General features: G+C 42.6%; 1 protein-coding gene across 2 annotated transcripts in view; it reads right to left on the reverse strand.

The window, feature by feature from the left end:
- The window catches only part of rgs3b (regulator of G protein signaling 3b), a 103750-nt gene that overhangs the window by 49853 nt on the left and 33846 nt on the right, over positions 1 to 20051 (reverse strand). For both annotated transcript variants that reach the window (XM_045708483.1, XM_045708484.1), the window contains exons 3-7: positions 17930 to 18035; positions 13819 to 14209; positions 13279 to 13318; positions 6458 to 6726; positions 5750 to 5830 (exon numbers count right to left, since the gene is read on the reverse strand). In XM_045708483.1, the coding sequence (XP_045564439.1) occupies positions 5750 to 5830; positions 6458 to 6726; positions 13279 to 13318; positions 13819 to 14209; positions 17930 to 18035 (887 nt within the window). The remainder of the gene's footprint in view (positions 1 to 5749; positions 5831 to 6457; positions 6727 to 13278; positions 13319 to 13818; positions 14210 to 17929; positions 18036 to 20051) is intronic.

Genomic DNA, 20051 nt, shown 5'->3' on the forward strand with positions numbered 1-20051 from the left:
AAAGAAACGGAATAGAGCTAAGCACAGGCAAAATCCTTAGTTCACTCTGCTTTCCAACAGACACTGGGAGACAAATTCACCTTTCAGTAGAACAATAACCTAACAAGGCCAAATATACACAAGAGTTTCTTTCCAAAACTTAGTTACAATTTTGCCTTAAATCTGCTTGAAGATCTAGCAGTCATCAACAACCAACTTAAACTTGACATTTTTTTAAAGAATAACGTTCAAATATTGTACAATCCAGATGTGCAAAGCTCTAACAGACTTACCCAGAAAGACTCACAGCTGTAATCACTGCCAAAGGTAATTTTAACAGGGATGTGAATGCTTATGAATTCTGAAAGTATTCAGACCCCTTGACTTTAAAAAAAATATATGTTACAGACTTATTCTGCAATTGATTACATATTTTTTTCCCTTATCAATCTACACACAATACCCCATAATAACAAAGCAAAACCAGATTTTTAAAAACTTGAGCAAATGTATAAAAAAAATTCTAACTGAAATATCACATTGACATAAGTCTCAGCGATCATTGCCTGCGTCCCTAATGGGTCCCCGGTCAAACGCTCCCTAAAACACTAAAGCAAGCAGGCCTTTCTAATCGACCTGGCCCAGGTATCCTGGAAGGACATTGACTTCATTCCGTCATTAGAGGATGCCTGGTTACTCTTTAAAAGTGCTTTCCTCACCATCTTAAATAAGCATGCCCCATTCAAAAAATGTAGAACTAAGAACAGATATAGCCCTTGGTTCACTCCAGACTTGACTTCCCTTGACCAGCACAAAAACATCCTGTGGCGTACTGCATTAGCATCGAATAGCCCCCGCAATATGCAACTTTTCAGGGAAGTTAGGAACCAATATACACAGGCAGCTGGGAAAGCAAAGGATAGTTTTTTCAAACAGACATTTGCATCCTGTAGCGCAAACTCCAAAAAGTTCTGGGACACTGTAAAGTCCATGGAGAGAAAGAGCACCTCCTCCCAGCTGCCCACTGCTCTGAGGCTAGGAAACACTGTTACCACCGATAAATCCACTATAATTGAGAATTTCAATAAGCATTTCTCTACGGCTGGCCATGCTTTCCACCTGGCTACCCCTACCCCGGTCAACAACTCTGTACCCCCCACAGCAACTTGTCCAAGCCTCCCCCATTTCTCCTTCACCCTAATCCAAAATAGCTGATGTTCTGAAAGAGCTGCAAAATCTGGACCCCTACAAATCAGCTGGGCTAGCCAATCTGGACCCTCTCTCTCTTAAATTATCCTCTGCAATTGTTGCAACCCCTATTACTAGCCTGTTCAAACTCTCTTTTGTATCGTCTGAGATCCCTAAAGATTGCAAAGTTAAGGGGTCTGAATGCTTTCTGAATGCACTGTATTTTGGTGTTTTTGGAGCCTTTGTTTGTGTTTTTTCGGGTCCCCCCCATACTGCACAACGTGCATGAGGAAATGAGTAGCATTTTTTTTGTCTTTCTTATACTACTAGACTTTTCGAAGAGGGATGCAAGTTTGCTCTTGTTTGCTGAATGTTAAATACAGCAGCCAAAATAACTTGTAGGAAAGTTTGAAATTAAAGAGAACGCGTGATGAAAGTCACCTTGTACTCGAGAGATTTACACAGTTATCAAAACGTCACGCCAGGGTAAGCCTACACGAAACACAACCCTTATTTTATGAGTTTCTAAAATCCCCTTTGGGAAAAACGAATGGTGGAAAAACCATTGGAACTATTTCCTTGTTTGACCGCTAGGTTTAATGGGCATTATGACTCATACTGTGGTACTCTTTTGCCATCTCAGTCTCCGGACTTGAACCCCATTGAAACCTGTGGTTTGAATAAGAGAGGGCAGTCCATAAGCACAGACAAAGAATATCAAGGATCTGGAAAGATTCTGTATAGAGTGTTCTCTAATCTCATAAAACATTTTAGAAAAAGGCTCAGTGCTGTCAGGGTGCTGGATTACTGAAAACAGGGTTGGCGATAATTTTGATACAAAATCTGTCTCTAAGCAATTGTAGTAGTATAAAATACCCTTTTTGTTGTTGCATGCAATATAGCACAGCATTTGTATTATTTATTTTATGCCGTCTATTTTGCTCATCTTTATCAATGGTGTCAATAATTATGGACCTGACTGTAGTAATGTATAGTACAGTATAGTATAACATTTAAAAAAATAACAGAACTATGAAATATATACATCTGCGCACTGCTGAAGAGAAGCAAAGCAAAGCTGAGACAATATGCCTAACTTAAAAACAGTGGCAAACAGTGGCAAGTGTTACTCAGTGGACTATCCCGGCTAATAAAAAGTTATTATAAACTAAATCAATAAGGACCATAAAATGTAAACTCAACAAAAAAAGAAACGTCCTCTCACTGTCAACTGCGTTTATTTTCAGCAAACTTAACGTGTAAATATTTGTATGAACATAACAAGATTCAACAACTGAGACATAAACTGAACAAGTTCCACAGACATGTGACTAACAGAAATGGAATAGTGTGTCCCTGAACAAAGGGGGGGTCAAAATCAAAAGTAACAGTCAGTATCTGGTGTGGCCACCAGCTGCAATAAGTACTGCAGTGCATCTCCTCCTCATGGACTGCACCAGATTTGCCAGTTCTTGCTGTGAGATGTTACCCCACTCTTCCACCAAGGCACCTGCAAGTTCCCAGACATTTCTGGGGGGAATAGCCCTAGACCCCACCCTCCAATCCAACAGGTCCCAGATGTGCTCAATCGGATTGAGATCCGGGCTCTTCACTGGCCATGCAGAACACTGACATTCCTGTCTTGCAGGAAATCACACACAGAACAAGCGTACGGCTGGTGGCATTGTCATGCTGGAGGGTCATGTCAGGATGAGCCTGCAGGAAGGGTACCACATGAGGGAGGAGGATGTCTTCCCTGTAACGCACAGAGTTGAGACTGCCTGCAATGATGACAAGCTCACTCCGATGATGCTGTGACACACCGTCCCAGACCATGACGGATCCTCCATCTCCAAATTGATCCCGCTTCAGAGTACAGGCCTCGGTGTAACGCTCATTCCTTCGACGATAAACGTGAATCCGACCATCACCCCTGGTGAGACAAAACCGCAACTCGCCAGTGAAGAGCACTTTTTGCCAGTCCTGTCTGGTCCACCGACGATGGGTTTGTGCCCATAGGCGACGTTGTTGCCAGTGATGTCTGGTGAGGACCTGCCTTACAACAGGCCTACAAGCCCTCAGTCCAGCCTCTCTCAGCCTGTTGCGGACAGTCTGAGCACTGATGGAGGGATTGTGCATTCCTGGTGTAACTCGAGCAGTTGTTGTTGCCATCCTGTACCTGTCCCGCAGGTGTGATGTTTGAATGCACCGATCCTGTGCAGGTGTTGTTACACGTGGCCTGCCACTGCGAGGACAATCAGCTGTCCGTCCTGTCTCCCTGTAGCGCTGTCTTTGGCGTCTCATAGTACGGACATTGCCATTTTTTGCCCTGGCCACATCTGCAGTCGTCATGCCTCCTTGCAGCATGCCTAAGGCACGTTCACACAGATGAGCAGAGACCCTGGGCAAAAAACGTCTTATGACTTGAATCCCGTTAGCGGGATCGATATGACAACAGCCAGTGAAAGTGCAGGGCGCCAAATTCAAAACAACACAAATCTCATAATTAAAATTCCTCAAACATACAAGTATTATACACCATTTTAAAGTTTTAGTTCTTGTTAATCCAGCCATAGTGTCTGATTTCAAAAAGGCTTTACGGCGAAAGCAAACCATATGATTATGTTAGGTCAGAGCCTATACACAAAAAAAACACAGCCATTTTCCAGCCAAAGAGAGGAGTCACAAAAAGCAGAAATAGAGATAAAATTAATCACTAACCTTTGATGATCTTCATCAGATGATACTCATAGGACTTCATGTTACACAATACATGTATGTTTTGTTCGATAAAGTTCATATTTATATCCAACAATCTCAGTTTTCATTGGCGCGTTATGTTCAGTAATGTTTTGCCTCCAAAACATCCGGTGATTTTGCAGAGAGCCACATCAATTTACAGAAATACTCATCAGAAATCTTGATGAAAATACAAGTGTTATGCATGGAACTTTAGATAAACTTTTCCTTAATGTAACTGCTGTGTCAGATTTCAAAAAAGCTTTACCGAAAAAGCACACTATGCAATAATCTGAGTACGGCACTCAAACACAAAAACATGCCATACAATATATCCGCCATGTTGGAGTCAACAATAGTCAGAAATAGCATTATAAATATTCCCTTACCTTTGATGATCTTCATCAGAATGCACTCCCAAGAATCCCAGTTCAACAATAAATGTTTGTTTTGTTCGATAAAGTCCATCCTTTATGTCCAAAAACCTCCTTTTTGTTCGCGCCTTCAGTTCACAAATCCAAATTCACGACGCGCAGGTCAGACGAAAACTCAAAAAATTCCATTACAGTTCGTAGAAACATGTCAACGATGTATAGAATGAATCTTTAGGATGTTTTTATCATAAATCCGCAATAAGGTTTCAACCAGAGAAATCCTTGAATCACTTGAAAAACCACAAACCACTTCCTGTTTGGATTCTTTCTCAGGTTTTTGCCTGCCATATGAGTTCTGTTATACTCACAGACATCATTCAAACAGTTTTAGAAACTTCAGAGTGTTTTCTATCCAAATCTACTAATAATATGCATATCTTATTTTCTGGGCGTGAGTAGCAGGCAGTTTACTCTGGGTACGTCAGTCATCCAAGCTACTCAATACTGCCACCATCCATAAGAATTTAAACACTTTACAATGAAGATCTGTGAAGTTATTTGGATTTTTACGAATTTTCTTTGAAAGACAGGGTCCTGAAAAAGGGACGTTACTTTTTTGCTGAGTTTACTGTAAGACACATCAAATCCAGCCATCTCCTTTCTTCTTGGTGAAAAGGCAGCACACATTTGTATTAATTTATCATAAACCGTCAGTCTGTATCTGAGAAGTAACTATATCAAGTTCTGTGTATCCTACATCACCATTAAAGAGACCCATATCATTCCATCCGAAATGGCACCATATTCCCTTTATAGTGCACTACTTTTGACCAATGCCCTACGTGACTTGGTCAAAAGTAGTGCACTACGTAGGGAATAGGATGGCATTTGGGACATAGGCATAGCATTCCATTTCTCATACATTGTTCAGTGATATGGATCTGGCTTTTACCAGGTAATGTTTAATCCGTCCTAATAATACTGCATCTCTCTATGGGGTGTCACTGGAGCAAACTAGAAACCTGACAGAGAAAATGTACATTTGTGCTGAAAAATGACTCTGGTGCAAAGGCAGACCTATAATGTAGGAAATACAACTATTCAACAAATTCCAAGACTAAAGAAAAAAGGCGTATTTGTAGGAAATGTCAATGTTAATTGTTGTGCATACCTTATGTGGTCATTATTCTAACATTAAGTTACTTGGTATTACAATGGTAATTCAGTAATTGTGTTATAATTGAATAGAAACTGAGTTTCTTTTTTTTAAATTGCACAAGAAGAATAGGGACTGTTCCTTATTCCACTGGTGTAAAAACAAGAACCACTCAACTTCATTGCTGTGCAATTACAAAGCTACGGCAAAACTATTATGTAATAATCTAACTATGTCATTACAGTGTAATTACACAGGTAGAAGAGCAACAATGTGAAGTAAATAACACAACAGAAGAGAAATGACGTTGTACCTTGATAGACATGTACTGGCTCTCATGCAGGATCATCTCCTCTGAGAGAAGAAGTGTTCGCTTGCTACACAGTTCCAGGGGCTACAAGAGAAAACACACCAGTAAACACCCCTGTGCTAATAATGCATGAATTTATATCATATATACTGAATATGCCATTTAGTACACTCTTTTATCCGAAGCGACTTACAGTAATGCGCGAATACATTCTTTGTATGGTTTGCCCCAGCGGGAATCAACCCACTATCCTTGGTGTTGCAAGTACCATGCTCTACCAAGTTAGGCACACAGGATATGATTTTGTCAATGTTTCTATCTCTCTGAAATCAAACCTCTTAGGTCGAGTTTAAATCGGATGCTAAATAACATTACACCATCACAATCATGAATCTCACTAATGCTTCACTAGGCCCGAAAATGAAGAAATGGGGAGGTACTGTTGGAACTTGTCAAATTAGAAACAATCATTGTCGCTTTGTGTTCCACAACAATTTGATATGTTTTGCTACAACGTCACCTCAAACACTACCCTGCTGTCAGTTTGAAAGTCTTCTACTTGCTTCTCATCCAGACAACCCAATCATGCATCTGATCAGTTCAGCCAAGGGACAAATATGACTGACAGCAACAACACCAACAGACCCACCAGTCAGCTCAAGAAAAACATGATCATGTAATAACACAAATTAATAAAACAAAAGAGCCAACCTGAACAAAGACGGGGAAGATGAGGGTTTTGGGCGCCAGCGTGACGTAGGTTCCGTAATTGGAGTAGGGCAGATGAGACTGGACAATGGTGCAGTTCTGGTAATTGCCATAGCTGGGTTGGTAGCCAGATGGGGGCAGCATGGTAGCCGTCTTGCCGATGATGGAGCGTTGAGAAGATAAGCCTGTGGCCTGTAGCCCGCTAGCAGTGTCCTGTAGAAAGCCATTGCCCTGCTGAAGTCCACCGCTTGGGTGAGTTTGATAAATCTTACCTGTTTTGGTAAAACATGAATGCAACAATATCCTCTCAGAAAAATATACATAGAGAGTTAACATACTGTACAGTACACTCCCCTACGTATTTATTTAGACAGTCAGCTAAAACATTTAATTTGGCTCTAAACTCCAGCATTCACTACTGTAAGTCGCTCTGGATAAGAGCATCTGCTAAATGACTAAAATGTAAATGTAAATGTAAGCTAAAGTGTACTGTTAGCTAGCTAGCTAACATCAGCTGTCTGGCTCCCTAGCAGACGTTATTCGTTTCCCAGAGCTTTTTGCTTTTCCAGTTAGAGCATAATGTTAGGCAGTGTTGGCACTTTGTTCATTGTTGTTTAACCTCTCTGGGCTAGGCGGGACGAATTCGTCCCACCTACGCAACAGCCAGTGTAATCCAGTGGCGCGATTTTCAAATACCTTAAAAATCCTATTACTTCAATTTCTCAAACATATGACTATTTTACAGCTATTTAAAGACAAGACTCTCGTTAATCTAACCACACTGTCCGATTTCAAAAAGGCTTTACAACGAAAGCAAAACATTAGATTATGTCAGCAGAGTACCCAGCCAGAAATAATCAGACACCCATTTTTCAAGCTAGCATATAATGTCACAAAAACCCAGAAGACAGCTAAATGCAGCACTAACCTTTGATGATCTTCATCAGATGACAACCCTAGGACATTATGTTATACAATACATGCATGTTTTGTTCAATCAAGTTCATATTTATATCAAAAAACAGCTTTTTACATTAGCATGTGACGTTCAGAACTAGCACCCCGCAAACTTCCGGGGAATTTACTAACAATTTACTAAATTACTCACGATAAACGTTCACAAAAAGCATAACAATTATTTTAAGAATTATAGATACAGAACTCCTCTATGCACTCGATATGTCCAATTTTAAAATAGATTTTTGGTGAAAGCACATTTTGCAATATTCTAAGTACATAGCCCAGCCATCACGGGCTAGCTATTTAGACACCCGGCAAGTTTAGCCTTCACCAAAATCAGATTTACTATAACAAAAATGTTATTACCTTTGTTGTCTTCATCAGAATGCACTCCCAGGACTTCTACTTCAATAACAAATGTTGGTTTGGTCCCAAATAATCCATCGTTATATCCAAATAGCGGTGTTTTGTTCGAGCGTTCCAGAAACTATCCGAAATGGTAAATCAGGGTTACGCGCATGGCGCAATTCGTGACAAAAAAATTATAAATATTCCATTACCGTACTTCGAAGCATGTCAACCGCTGTTTAAAATACATTTTTATGCAATTTATCTTGTAAAAAAGAGATAATATTCCGACCGGGAATCTCCTTTTCGGCAAACAGAGGAAAAAACACAAAGACGGGGGCAGCCAGTGCACGCGCCTAAGCCCACAGTCCCTTGATCGGCCACTTGAGAAAGGCGATAATGTGTTTCAGCCTGGGGCTGGAATGACGACATTCAGGTTTTTCCCGGGCTCTGAGAGCCTATTGGAGCCGTGGGAAGTGTCACGTTACCGCAGAGATCCTACGTTTTTGAAAGAGATGTCAAAGAAAGACAATAAATGGTCAGACAGGCCACTTCCTGTAAAGGAATCTCTCAGGTTTTGACCTGCCATTTGAGTTCTGTTATACTCACAGACACCATTCAAACAGTTTTAGAAACTTTGGAGTGTTTTCTATCCAAAGCCAATAATTATATGCATATTCTAGTTACTGGGCAGGAGTAGTAACCAGATTAAATCGGGTACGTTTTTTATCCAGCCGTGTCAATACTGCCCACTACCCTCAACAGGTTAACTAGCTAACGTTAGCTGACTGGTTTGTTATCTAACGAGACGTGTGTACAACACCCGTTGAATATGGCCGGTGTCAGAAAAAAAAGTGTAATGAAACTGTTGCCAGCGGAGCTGGTTAGGCTGTTTTCGTGTTATCCAGAGGTAAATAAATCATCGGCCAGAGCATCAAGTGTGAGATTCGAGAGCGAAACGAGAAGGGTGGGGCTAAAGCTTAACAGGGTGTGAACGATGCTGAATGGGTGTAGACAAAGAAGAGCTCTTCACTAGATACCAAAACATTCAAAGGCGATTTTCTCAAAAGTGAGTTTACAAGTTGACCAACTTTCAAAGCAGAATTACATTCCCATTGTTCCTCAAATGCAGTGTATGATATAGCATTTTGTAGCTCTGAGTCTCTACTTTTATCCAATGTAAAAAACACCATTTCACATTTTGCTACATTAAACCGAATCCAGGTGGTGAGTAACATTTACTGATGGTCCCTAACTAGCCCCATAGCGATATCGAATGCCAAACCAAATTGACCATGGGCATTACGATGGGGTTGCATGCAATTGATGATTACTTGGGTGATGCCGGCTGTGTCAAGCAGGATTGAAATGAACCCAATCCAAGGAAAACCATTATGGTTTCATTCCATGACATACCATTTTGTTCAACTCGCAAATCCCAGTTTAGGACGAGACTGACTTTATGATCAGAATTATTATTTTTACTGTAGTAGATTTTGACACCAGAATAAATGTTTCTGTCTCATATCGATGCCACATAGGTCATTTTCAAAACAAGAAGTTGCTTTTTAGGGGGAGTCGGTCTTTAGAGTAGTCAAAAGTTTAGTAATTGGTCCTATATTCCTAGCACGCAATAACCACATCAAGCTTGTGGCTCTACAAAGTTGTTGGATACATTTGACGCTTGTTTTGGTTGTGTTTCAGTTTATGTTGTGCCCAATAGAAATTAATGCAAAATAATGTAGTGTCACTTTGGAGTCACTTATTATAAATAAGAATATAATATGTTTTTGAACACTAATGAACACATTCTTCTTGATATGCCACACCTGTCAGGTGGATGGATTATCTTGGCCAAGGAGAAATGTTCACTAACAGGGATGTAAACAAATTTGTCCACCAAATTTGAGAGAAATAAGCTTTTTGTGCATATGGAAAATACGATGCGAAAACATTTGTTGCATAAACACATACATATTCCATTCTAAATAACACTGAACAAAAATACAAATGCAACATGTAAATTGTTGGTCCCGTGTTTCATGAGCTGAAATAAAAGCTCTCAGAAATGTTCCATATGCACAAAAAGCTTATTGATTACATCCCTATTAGTGAGCATTTCTCCTTTGCAAGATAATCCATCCACCTGACACGTGTGGGATATCAAGAAGCTGATTAAACAGCATGATCATTACATAGGTGCACCTTGTGCTGGGGACAATAAAAGGACACTTTTAAAATGTAATGCCACAGATGTCTCAAGTTTTGAGGGAGCGTGCAATTGTCATGCTGCCAGAGAATTGAATGCTCATTTCTCTACAATAAGCTGCTTCCAACGTAGTTTCAGAGAATTTGGCAGTACATCCAAGCGGCCTCACAACCGCAGACCACGTGTAACCGCGCCAGCCCAGGTTACCTGTGGGATTGTCTGGGGAGGGTGGGGGTGGGGGGTTCTGTCTATAATAAAGCCCTTTTGTGGTGGGGAAAAACTCATTCTGATTGGCTGGCCCTGGCTGCCAAGCACCCCTGCCCAGTCATGTGAAATCCATAGATTAGGGGCTATTGTATTTATTTTAATTGACTGATTTCCTTATATGAACTGTAAGTCAGTAAAATCTTTGAAGTTGTTCCATGTTGCATTTATATTTTTGTTCAGTATAAAATCTGCTGCAGATGGAGTGGGCCTCTCTGAGCTGGATCTGTCTGAGCTGTGTGTGAGCAGCTTGCAAAAGTGATTGCTGTCCTGATTATGAAATTATCAACTTTACCCCGTATATCTAAAAATGCCCATTTCTTAGCTACCTGCCCATTGACTCTGGGGCCGACAAGAGTTTAATGGACGCTACCCTGGTGTCGGAGCTGGGCATCACCACACAACCCCTCTCCATTCCCATGGACGTCTGAGCGTTGGATGGGTGCTCTATTGGCAGAGTCACCCACACTACGTTTCCCATTAGCCTGAGAGTGTCGGGCAATCACAGTGAGAGCATTCAGTTCCTGCCCATTGAATCCCCTCATGCATCAGTGGTTTTGGAGTTCTCCTGGCTCCAGAAGCTCAATCCTCTGATCGACTGGTGCTATCCTGGGTTGGAGCCCGTTTTTCCATGCGCATTGCCTGAAGTCGGTGCTGCCTGCGGGCTTGGGAGAAGCCCCGAACCTCTCCATCGTTCTGGCGGGAATACAAGGTCCTCTGGGAGATTTTCAGCAAGGTCCATGCCACCTCGCATCCTCTGCATCGGGCATATGACTGCGCCATCGACCTTCTCCCGGGTACTACACCTCCTCAGGGGCGTTTTTATGCCATGTCAGGTCCCGAGACTCCACCGGCACAAGGTTCTTCTTTGTGGAGAAGAAGGACAAGACCCTGCGTCCGTGTATCGACTACCGGAGTCTCAATGACATTACGGTTAAAAACAGTTACTAGCTACCACTCATCTCCTCAGCTTTTGAGCCTCTCCAGGGAGCAACCATCTTCTCCAAGTTGGACCTTCAGAATTCCTACCATCTGGTTCGGATACGGGGAGGGGATGAGTCTAACATGGCTAGCGGGCACAAGGAGTACCTGGTGATGCAGTTTGGACTGACCAACGCTCCCACAGTGTTCCAGGCCCTTGTCAATGATGTGCTCTAAAACATGTTGAACCGATTTGTGTTTGTCTACCTCAACGACATCATCATCTATTCCCGGTCAGCTCAAGAGCACGTCTTCCATGTCTGACAGGTCCTCCAGCGTCTCCTGGAGAACCAGCTGTTCGTGAAGGCGGAGAAGTGTGAGTTCCATCGGACCACCATCTCCTTCCTAGGATACGTCATCACTGCAGGGAGTGTTCAGACAAGGTGAGAGCGGTGGTGGATTGGCCTCAACCCACGTCCAGAGTTCACCTGCAAGTTTCCTGGAGTTTGCAAATTTCTACTGTTGTTTCATCCGGGGTTACAGCACCCTTGATTCTCCCCTCTCTGCACTCACCTCTCCCAAGGTGCTGTTCATATGGTCTCCAGCAGCTGAATGGGCGTTCTGACCTCAAGCAGCGATTTACTACAGGCCCATCTTAATCCATCTGGACCCATCCCATCAGTTCGTGGTGGAGGTCAACGCCTTGGATGTCGGAGTGGGGGCTGTCCTGTCCCAACGCTCTGCCCAGGACCAGAAGCTGCATCCCTGCGCCTTCCTTTCCCATCGCCTAAACCCCGCCGAGAGGAACTACGATGTGGGAAAAGGAGAATTACTCAGTGTCAAGATGGCGTTGGAGGAGTGGAGGCACTGGTTAGAAGTGGCAGAACAGCCAATTTTGGTGTGGATGGACCATTAGAACCTGGAATATCTCTGCACCGCCAAGCGCCTCAACTCCAGGCAGGCGAGATGGGCCCTGTTATTCACTCGCTTCCATTTCACTGCTTCCTTCCGCCCGGTGTCCAAGAATGTGAAGCCTGGCACGCTCTCACGTCTTTACAGCCCTGCAACTACACCCTCAGACCCCGAGACCATCCTCCCTTCTAGCGGCTGCTATTGTCTGGGGAATCGAGAGTCTGGTCCGCAAGGCACAGTGTTCCCAGTCGTACCCCGGGGGCGCGGGACCGGTTTCCCAAAGCCTCCCATTTTATTCCTTTTCCTAAGTTGCCCTCAGCTAAGGAGACGGCCCAGCTCATTGTGCAGAAGGTCTTCCGGATCCATCGACTGCCGGTCGACATGGTCTCTGATCGCGGTCCCCAGTTCTCTTCCCGGTTCTGGAAGGCATTCTGCACCCTTATTGGGTCAACGGCCAGCCTGTCCTCTGGTTTTCATCCCCAGTCGGAGCAAGCCAATCAGGACCTGGAGACAACTCTTCGCTGCCTCGTCTCCACTAATTCCACCACCTGGAGCCAGAAACTCTTGTGGGTGGAATATGCTCGCAACAGGCTTCCTTGTTCTGCTACGGGCCTCTTGCCTTTTGAGTGTTCCCTAGGTTATCAGCCCCCACTCTTCCCGGAGCAAGAGGTCAGCACACCTTCTGCCCAGGTGTTTGCCCTTCATTGTCGCCGTACCTGGAAGAAAGCCCGGGCCGCTCTTCTCAGACCACCTCCTGGTACCAACGTCAGGTGGACCACCACCGGACCCTTGCTCCCCGCTACCATCATGGGCAGAGGGGATGGCTGTCCACTCGGGATCTGCCCCTCTGGGTAGAGTCCAGCAAACTGTCCCACCATTTTATCGTCTCTTTCCCCATCTCCAAGATCCTTAGCCCCTCTGCTATTCGTCTTCTGTTGCCCCGTTCCCTCCGTATATATTCCACTATCCACTGTCTCACAACCCTTTGTCTCCTGTGTTCTCTGTCTGTTGCAATTTTGTCTTGTCTGGAGTATAGAGCCAAATTAAAAGTTGCCGCTTCACTACCCAAACAAATACGTATTATAAGCCTCATACATGCTTTTAACAAGCATTAAAAAGCATTATACCTGCAAGCTTACGTTTTTAAAGTGTTTAGTAAAGTCTTACCAAATCTACTGACTGGTTAGTTAATCTTATGAAAGTTGCTTACCAAGTGTACCATTCCGGTCTTGATAAACGGGATGCAAGATCTGAGAAGTAGAAAAGCATTAAAACCGTCTAGTGAGGTCAGAAGACGACAAGGGGGTTAAAGGTCTACAGTTTACAGTATGGATGGTGGTGCATGCGGTGACATGTATAATTTTGGTATTTGGTATTTTATTAGGACCCCCATTAGTTGTTGCAAAAGCAGCAGCTACTCTTCCTGGGGTCCACACAAACCATGAAACATAAAACAGAATGACACAATACAGAACATCAATAGACAAGGACAGCTCAAGGACAGAACTAAATACGTTGAGTAAACATAAGCCGACTATGAATCAAGAGAGGAACAGTGAGTGCTAAACCTAAGCCTGCATTCAAAATGGCACCCTATTCCCTAATTCATGCACTATTTTTGACCAGGGCCCATAAGGCTCTGGTCAAAAGTAGTACACTATATAGGGAATAGGGTGCCATTTGGGAATACAGCCTATGAGTCACAAAAAGATTTGCTGAGCTCCATGGATAATGTAGTCTATACAATCACCTGGCTTCCCGGGTCCACAGGGGAGAGGATAATGTAGTTGTCACCATTTGATGAGGTCACCCGGGTGCCTTTGAGGGTCCGAGTCCTGATCTTAGTAGTCCCGTAGTCTGGCTCCTGTCCTTTGTAGTACTCTCCCTTGTCTTCTCGCTTGTCCCTCCACAAGGATCCAAGGCCGTCCTCTGACACAAGCCCTTGCTTACGTCCACTCCGTCTGCCATGGGTGGGGTGGGTCAGCAATGGCGGAGTCTTGTCTCGTTTCTTCCCCACCGGGGACACCACAGTGTCGTAGGCAGATGCCTTATAAGACGGTCTGTGGATCAGGCCCTCAAAATACGGCTTCATGATAGGTAGGGTCCTCCATACCACTACAGTAATCTCATTGTGGCAGTTTCTGTGAATGGAGAGGACAGTTGATTCAGACAACACATTTGATAGGAGAGAACCTGTTGCACTGTATGTACTGTAGGGCTGTCCCTGACAAAAAAATAATCTTGGTCGACCGAGAGTCGTTCTGTTCTTTCAACCAATTGATTGGTCTAAATGTTTAAATGCATATTTCCATATCCATTTAAGTTTGAATAAATTCAACTACATATGCACTGAGCTTGTCTGATGCTTTAAGCACACTGTTTGATTAAATAACAAAATGACGACTCAAGAAAGAGACCGATGGTCAAACTGTGCTAAAGAAATGACAGCGAGTGCCCATGTGACTGGAGTGAAAAGGCAGTTAAAAGGCACCACAGCGCAGCAAGTGATTATCGGGCTGTCTGTGCTGAAGCTGCAACATCACTACAGCCATTTAGTTTCTTACTTGTTTCTGACTGAAAAGTTATGTTACCAAATCCATTCCCTATCCCTCAAAAACATTCCCTATTCCCTCAACCCTTGCTCTCTTTACGTGAAACATGTAAGCATCACATGCATGTGACCAACAGGGCCTGACCTATAGCCTATCATATTCACATCAATAAATTGGTTATAACAAACTCCGAACACAGTAACACATGAGAGCAAAATGGATGCGGAGGACGTGAAAAAGAAACTTGAAATGGGCAAATGTTCACTGGTTGCTCAGGAGGGAAGGGGAAGACATTTGACTTAGTTGTGGAAACTACTGGAGATCAAGAAAAGGGTAAGTATAGGATCAAGAGTTGCGTAAGTATTATGTGTGCCAAACAGTTGCTGTTAGATTACAATATTATAATTGTTTCTGACCATTTGGAACAGTGTACACAACACTAAATAAATAAGTGTACCACAGAGTCTGTTCTAATGAAAATAAATAAATATATAAAGCCTTTATTACAGCAGACAAAACCTGTTGCATGCATTCGTGAATTGTGGTTTAGTTATTGTTTAGGCTAATTAGTCAAAGCACCCTTTGTTATTTCATTTTAAAACAAAAGTCCTTGATTTGATTTCAAAGCAAGAATGTCTCATATGCGGTGTGATGGCTTGAATGAATTAATGATTGATTGATATGGTAGCCTGTATTTAAATATAGGCCTAAGTTAGCTAAGGTATAAAAACTAAAAAACAGGACACGCTCTTTGGCCTACAGCTTGATGGTGGTTATACAAGGCTATTATACAAAGCCTACTAACGATAACGACATTAATAATTAATGATCATAATAATAATAATAATTGTAATCATAACAATAAAAAGGAGATCAAGAAAAGGGAGGGTATAGGAACGAGGTAAACAGATGCTGTTCGATTACAATATAATGTTTGTCTGTTATAAGTAATACCAGTCTGTTCTCATGAAAAACAGCATAGCAAAGAATAAAAACAGCAGAATCTGTGAAATTGCTTTATCAGATATTTTGCATTTTCTTGAGGCTTGGTGCTCACGGAATCAGTAGTCTATTAAACAAACACTCAAACAGGCAACATAAGCTAGATCAGTCTTATTTCTGTAGGTATACAGTACAGTTAATTTGGAAAGTATTCAGACCCTTTCCTATGAGACTCGAAATTGAGCTCAGGTGCAGCATGTTTCCATCAATCATCCTTGAGATATTTCTACAAATTCAATTGATTGAACATCATTTGGAAAGGCACGCACCTGTCTATATAAGGTCCCACAGTTGACAGTGCATGTCAGAGCAAAAACCAAGCCATGAGGTCGAAGGAATTGTCCGTAGAACTCCGAGACTGGATTGTGTCGAGGCAGAGATCTCGGGAAGGGTAGCAAAACATTTCCACAGCATTGAAGGTCCCCAAGAACACAGTGGCCTCCATCATTCTTAGATAGAATAAGTTTGGAACCACCAAGACTCTTCCTAGAGCTGGGCCCGGCCAAACTGAGCAATCGAGGGAGAAGGACCTTGGTCAGGGAGGTGACCAAGAACCCGATGGTCATTCTGACAAAGCTTCAGAGTTCCTCTGTGGAGATGGGAGAACCTTCCAGAAGGACAACAATCTCTGCTGCACCCCACCAATCAGGCCTTTATGGTAGAGTTGCCAGACGGAAGCTACTCCTCAGTAAAAGACACATGACAGCCCGCTTGGAGTTAGCCAAAAGGCACCTAAAGGACTCTGACCATGATAAACAAGGTTTTCTGGTCTGATGAAACTAAGATTGAACTCGTTGGCCTGAATGCCAAGCATAAACATCTGGAAGAAAAATGGCACCATCCCTACGGTGAAGCACGGTGGAGGCAGCATCATGCTGTGGGGATGTTTTTCAGAGGCACGGACTGGGAGACCAGTCAGGATCGAGTGAAAGATGAACGGAGCAAAGTATCGAGAGATCCTTGATGAAAACCTGCTCCAGAGTGCTCAGGACCTTAGACTGGGGTGAAGGTTCACCTTCCAACAGGACAACGACCCTAAGCACACGACCAAAAAAATGCAGGAGTGGCTTCGGGACAAGTCTCTGAATGTTCTTGAGTGGCCCAGCAAGAGCCCTGACTTGAACCCGATCGAACATCTCTGGAGAGACCTGACAGAGCTTGAGAGGATCTGTAGAGAAGAATGTTAGAAACTCCCCAAATACAGGTGAGCCAAGCTTGTAACGTCATACCCAAGAAGACTCAAGGCTCTAATCACTGCCAAAGGTGCTTCAACAAAGTACTGAGTAAAGGGTCTGAATACTTTTGTCAATTTAACATTTCAGTTTGACATTTTTAATACATTTCTAAACATTTCTAAAAACCTGTTTTTGCTTTTTCATTATGGGGTATTGTGTGTAGATTGATGTAGAAAACAATTGAATCCATTTCAGAATAAGGCTGTAACGTAAGAACATGTGTAAAACTCAATTGGTCTGAAAACTTTCCGAATGCACTGTATATGGATGATTTATAAAGCCAGGCCCATTTAACAGTTAGGCTATTGATTACAGACCTAATTAAGTCAGGGTTTATTCTCTCAATTTTCTTAGACAATTAGGCTAAGGAAGGGCTGCTCCTCATCTCTGCTGCTGCTGCCTCTGATGAATTTGGGGTGGCAGGTAGCCTAGTGGTTAGAGTGTTGGGTCAGTAACCGAAAGGTTGCTAGATCGAATCCCCTAACTGACAAGGTAAAAATCTGTAGTTTTGCCCCTGAACAAGGCAGTTAACCCACTGTTCCCACTGTTCCATTGTAAATAAGAATTTGTTCTTAACTGACTTGCCTAGTTAAATAAAAAATTGTTCTCAATCCCAAAATGCTGGTTAACTTTTCTATTATGCATATAGTAACAAAGGGAAAGGTGCAAATTCTACGGCGCACTAAAGAATATGTTTCAGAACTGCGGATAACGACCATATCCAATGCGGGAGAAAGTGCATTTGCTATAAAATAATATTAGATTTATCAATGTTGCACCATTGTTTTTAATTAATATAACCATATACAATTTCAGTATCATGTCTTACTGTAATGGATTGTGCCATCCTGTGGCCTCCACAATGGATTAGTACCCTGAGACAGGCGTGAATCAGACAGGTGTCTTGTGCACGATAAAATATATATATTGCGACTGCTCGACTAAAGAAATCTCGGTTGACCAACAGCCTATCGACCAAACAATCGACTAAATCGGTTCAGCCCTAATGTACTGTATGTTCAGGACAGGTGAAACCCAAAGAGAGATCGGACAGTGTAGGACTGTAGGCTACCTGAATGCGTGAGCAAGGTCGATACACTTCCATTGCTCCACTGGTAGGCCATTGAGCTGCAGCACAGTGTCCATCTGCTGTAAGCCAGCCTGGTGCGCTGGACTCCCTGAGACACAAACGCACACACACACACACACACACAGAACCCAACAGAACACAATGACTCATAACAAAACAGGAAATATAAATTAAAATGCAACCAATATCAACAATAATGCTACACAGTATGGTAGTAACAGAAGCCATACTCATCCAGTAACTCTATGAACAACCACTAATGTTTAATCTCGCCAACCCAACACCAAATCTTGCGTGAGCATTGGCCTGCGGCGAGCTGGCAGGGTAGCAGACAAGTCCACACCCTCTCCTCTGAGACACTCTCGGGCCAAGTCTCTGGGCCAAATGAAGACCTCCCCTTACGAAATTCAAAAGATGCCAGGTGTAGGTGCACCCCCTCCTGACCAAGGTTTTTTCGTTATCACAAGAGACTAATTTATAGACAATACCATTCAATCAAATGATTGTTTGGGTGGATGAATTGCCAAAAGGTAACTCTCAGACTCCTCATTGAACAGATACTCATATTATTACACCTTACCTCTCGTGGACAGACTTATGTAACATAATTGGTATCGTTACATCTGTCACCAGACTGTGGGATGTGACAAATAACGAGGAACTATTGTTCCTGTGTGCTGGTTTTGTGTCACTGGATATTAGGACAAATCAGAATTCACCTGCACCTAGGATGTTTTGAGTTTTGGAAGGGGAGAGGACATTTGGCTCATAGACATCTGGAAAGAGGGGGGTGGAGTTACTAAAGTGGTTCTGGCACTTCCGTTAGTTTTGTATCTCATACTTCTCCCCCCTGAACCGAAATGTTGAAATTGGGAAATTTAAGGTTCTAGGTGGCCGAGATTATATTACCACTTACCTGACAATAATAATTTGGTGGGTGCCTATATTTTTCCTATTTCACACATGTACAAGTGTGTATTAATATGCATGTGTGAATAGGAAATGTGTTTTTTGCATATCCTGAGACACCCTCAGAGAGTGGGGTCACAGCTAGGGTCTGCCATATTGGCAATTCCAAGATAACAGAGGGGTATTCCAGAAAGATTGTTAAACAAATTCAGGATTTCCTAAACATATCCGGCTTGTCTTAACCAGATGAGGGAGTCCAGAACGGCTGCTTCTCATTTAAGTTATTAAGCTTAGCGAAGCGCAAATTAGTTGATCTGACAACTGGTGTGTGTGTGCACGCAACATTCAAAAAGGTCCTCATGTCGATGACAGTAAAGACAACAGATACGGAGTCAAAAGACAGAGCCTAATATTTCATAAGTCTAGAACAACAAACAATTGTAACAACATACAACGAATATGTTCACATATCTACCAAAAAAAGTTATACAGCCCCCGCCGCAAAAGCCAGAGAGGGAGACTGGCAAAAATTGCACACAGAGTAAATGCACAAGTGAAGTGGCATAGTTCCAATATCTAATAGGCCTAGCTTACACACATGGGTGATTTAGTAATAATGCTTTCACTTTATAGAGCACTTTTATTGCAACGCTGGTGATATTAAGTGTCAAGGCTATGGCCTAATATGTAATTTGTAGTAGCCTATGCCACAATTGCAATGGTTGGATCATTCCATAGCCTATGTCGGTTGAATAATAATTTATTGAATTCCTAGAGTGCTTTTCATGACAACACGGGCAACAATGTGTTTGTTCTATGTTTAGTTGTAACCCCATGGTAGTCACAGATAATCTGACAAAAGAAGTAAGGAAGATCATTGAATTTAATGTCTGTTTCTGAAAATGATTTGGTTTGGTGAAAGTGTAGGCTACAGTATTCAATAGCTACCTGTTTATGCAGTGAAATGTTCTATTCATGTAGTCTCCATTTGGTCTAGAGGGTCTTTGAATTGGGAATGTGTCCCATCTATAGCACCAATGATGTTAGCAGTGGCGATTTTAGCATGCACATTTTGTGCATGCCCACAAAAAAATGTAGATGCATGCCAGCAAAGCCAATACACAATACAACACTAAACAATACATGCATTACACTATAATGGTGACAAACAGTGCACACAAACTGTTAGGGCCTA

This window comes from Salmo salar, chromosome ssa26 (assembly GCF_905237065.1).
Source record: "Salmo salar chromosome ssa26, Ssal_v3.1, whole genome shotgun sequence".
In the NCBI taxonomy this organism is placed as follows: domain Eukaryota; kingdom Metazoa; phylum Chordata; class Actinopteri; order Salmoniformes; family Salmonidae; genus Salmo; species Salmo salar.